Source organism: Tupaia chinensis, unplaced genomic scaffold (assembly GCF_000334495.1).
Source record: "Tupaia chinensis unplaced genomic scaffold, TupChi_1.0 Scaffold000323_1, whole genome shotgun sequence".
NCBI lineage: Eukaryota > Metazoa > Chordata > Mammalia > Scandentia > Tupaiidae > Tupaia > Tupaia belangeri.
The window spans coordinates 1,630,696-1,633,758 of record NW_006159817.1 but is presented as its reverse complement, the minus strand read 5'-3'; the positions used below and the strand labels follow the sequence as shown (position 1 = coordinate 1,633,758).

Genomic DNA, 3,063 nt, shown 5'->3' with positions numbered 1-3,063 from the left:
AAAAAAAACCTCTTCAAATAAATAAATAAATAAATAAATAAATAAATAAATAAATAAATAAAAGTTGGGGATGGCTCTACAGCTTGGTAGTTACGGCAGTCAGATCCCACTTGGCTGACCACACAGTTCAAATCCCAAACACAGTAGCTTAGGAAACACTGGGCACATGGTGTCGTAAGTGGCATAGTGGTTAAGCCTCTGGACTCTCACGTGGCCAACACACCTTTGAGTCCTGGACACGGCAGTTTGACACTCTCACCAGTCACATGTACGGATGTGCCCAAACTCCTGACAGGAGAATGGAGAAGGAATTATAGAGTGGCCACTCCCCCTGGGGGGTGATTTCTCTCTTTCTGTCTTTCTATCTCTCTGTCTCTGTCTCTACAGCAAGTACATGTGCCCTATAGCAAAAAAAATCTCTCAAAAGAACAACAACAACAACAACAACAACAAAAGGCAAAAAAATCACTGGCCACATGTGCATGCATGCCCAAAATCCCAAAAGAAGGGAGAGATGGAGGAGAAGGGATTGTGGCAGGATCATTCTCCAGGGGAGCTGCTTTCTCCTCTCCCTGTCTCTGTCCCTCTCTGGTGAGCGCACACACTAATAAAGAAAAAGAAAACACTCCAATAATCTAAAGGAGCTGTCGTCTGGAGAGAGAGCCCTGTACCAGGCTTGAATCAAAGAAATTCTGCTGCTGCAGCAACTTGGAATTGATCCAGCCACGCAGAACAGAAAAGCCAGCCCCCGGCAGTTTGGTTCCCTAACCTGACCAGCAATACTGGGTGGGCAGGCAACCCAAGACACAGGAATAAGCTCAGGGTTGCTTTCTCCCTCTGCCGACTTCTCGGCCCCAGCTCCACTGACACTGGGGCTTGATAGTTCTTTGTTGGGGTGGGGAGCATCCTGTGCACTGAGCAGTGTTACTGGCCTCTGCCCACCGTAGTGCCCTCCTCCCACTGTACTGTGACAACCAGTAATGTCTCCAGACATTGCCACATCCCCCAGGGTTGGGAGGGCACAGACATCCCCAGTTCTTTCTGGCTTCAGCACCGTCTCTTTTGCTGTTGATTCTGGGGCTCGGGAACTGAAAGTGCTACCCCACCCACAGCAGGCAGGTTCCCAAGTAAACGGTATCGAAACATCTGAATACTGTTAGGGTCAGAATAGTCCTCAATTCCCACTGAATCTGACACACAAAGAGTGAAAACGGAGTGGAAGAGAGATTGCAGATCACCTCCTCCTGCACGCCTCTGAACGCTCAGACTGAACTTCAAGAATTAGATGACCAGAAATCCCCTCAGGGTCACAAGAAACATGAGAAAGCAAGGAAATACCTCTCCAACAAGGGAAAAGAATAACTCTTCTTTGCACCTACAGTGAGACCTTGGGATGCGAACCTGGGATTTTCAAAGAGTTGTGTTACTTCTGTGCTGCTGCAGCTGGCCCTATTTCCCAACCTTCAAAAATATTATGTTACAGGAGTTAATATTGAAGGTGGATGTCCTCAGACAGTACAATGGAACTCACAGAAATGTCAGATAAAGAATTTAGAATATTCATAGTGACAAAGCTAACAGAGATGGAAGAGAAGAGAGACAATGAACTGCAGAAGAGGCAGGAGAAAGGAGTTGACAAGTTCCAGAAGGTGAGGAAATTCTTGCAAGATCTAAAAGAGGAAATATACATCATAATAAATAATCAGGGACCAGCCGTTAGCATAATGGCTATGTCGCTGGACTCTCATGTAGTTGACCGTGGGTCGAGTCCCGGAGCCAGTGGCTTAAACTCATGCCGGGTGCATGTGCGTGCATGCCCAAGATCCTGAGAGGAGAATGGAGGAGAAGGGATTGCGGCATGGCCATCCTCCCTGGGGATGACTTTTGGCTTTCTGTCTCTCTGTCTCTCTGTGTCTTTCTGACGAGCGCACGCGCCCTATAGCAAAAACCTCTAAAATAAAAAGAAGAATCAGATGGAACCTGTTAGAGATGAAGGCTATAATACAGGATGTCAAAACCTCCCTTGAAAGTGTTAAAAGCAGACTGGATCATACAGAAAATCGAATCTCAGATGTAGAAGATAGAATCACTGGCCTAGAAAAACCCATCACAAAAACTGAGAAAATTGCCCCGAAATATAAAAATAATATACAAGAAATACTAAATATCGCTTCCTCCGCTCACGCGTGGTGGCGGCAGCAGGAGCGGCCTCTGAGATGCGGAACGACGCCAGCGAGTTCGTGGACCTCTCTGCCAGCAACCGCATCATCGGCGCCAAGGACCACGCGTCCATCCAGATGAACGTGGCCGAGGTGGACAAGGTCACCGGCAGGTTTAACGGCCACTTCAAGACCTATGCCATCTGCGGGGCCATTTGCAGGATGGGGGAATCCGACAACTCCGTTCTCGGGCTGGCCAAGGCTGACTGCATCGTCTCCAAGAATTTCTGAGGGAGGTGACCCTGGGGAGACGACCCTGGATCAGCGGGTCTGAGACTTATCATAAATAAACAGTAAAAACTTAAAAAAAAAAAAAAGAAAAAAAGAAATACTAAATACCATCAAATGTCCAAATATCCAGATAATTAGTATCTCAGAAGGCAAAGAGACTCATAAGGGCATTGATAATCTAGTCCATGAAATCCTGCAAGAAAACTTTCCAAACCTAATGAGGCATTCAAAGATCCAATCCCAAGAAATACAGAAGACACCAAGTAAAATCAACCCAAGAAGATCTTCTCCAAGACACATTATAGCCAGATTGACCAAAATCACAGACAAAGGCAAGATACTCAGATTAGCAAGAGAGAAACATCAAGTTACCTACAAAGGATATCCCATCAGGCTAACAGCAGATCTCTCATCAGAAACAATGCAAACAAGGAAAGTGTTATTACTGAGGCATATACCAACCGTAATACAGTAAAGAGTATATCTGGCTTTTGTGCCTAGTTCCTGGTACAGAGCTTCAAGAAGCCTTGGAATTTCCTGGTAAAAGTCTTTTGTATTCGTGGGAAACCCCTGCCAATCTTCCTTAAGTTGACACTAAAAAAAAGTGGCTTTT

The 3,063-nt window shown here is 45.8% G+C and overlaps 1 protein-coding gene across 1 annotated transcript; it reads left to right on the top strand.

Annotated features, from left to right (window-relative positions):
• Positions 1-2,194: 2,194 nt before the first annotated feature.
• On the top strand, positions 2,195-2,465 carry LOC102492984 (40S ribosomal protein S21-like). Its single transcript, XM_006151695.3, has one exon. The coding sequence runs from the start codon at positions 2,217-2,219 to the stop codon at positions 2,448-2,450; it is 234 nt and encodes a 77-aa protein (XP_006151757.1). The 5' UTR covers positions 2,195-2,216; the 3' UTR covers positions 2,451-2,465.
• Positions 2,466-3,063: the final 598 nt, after the last annotated feature.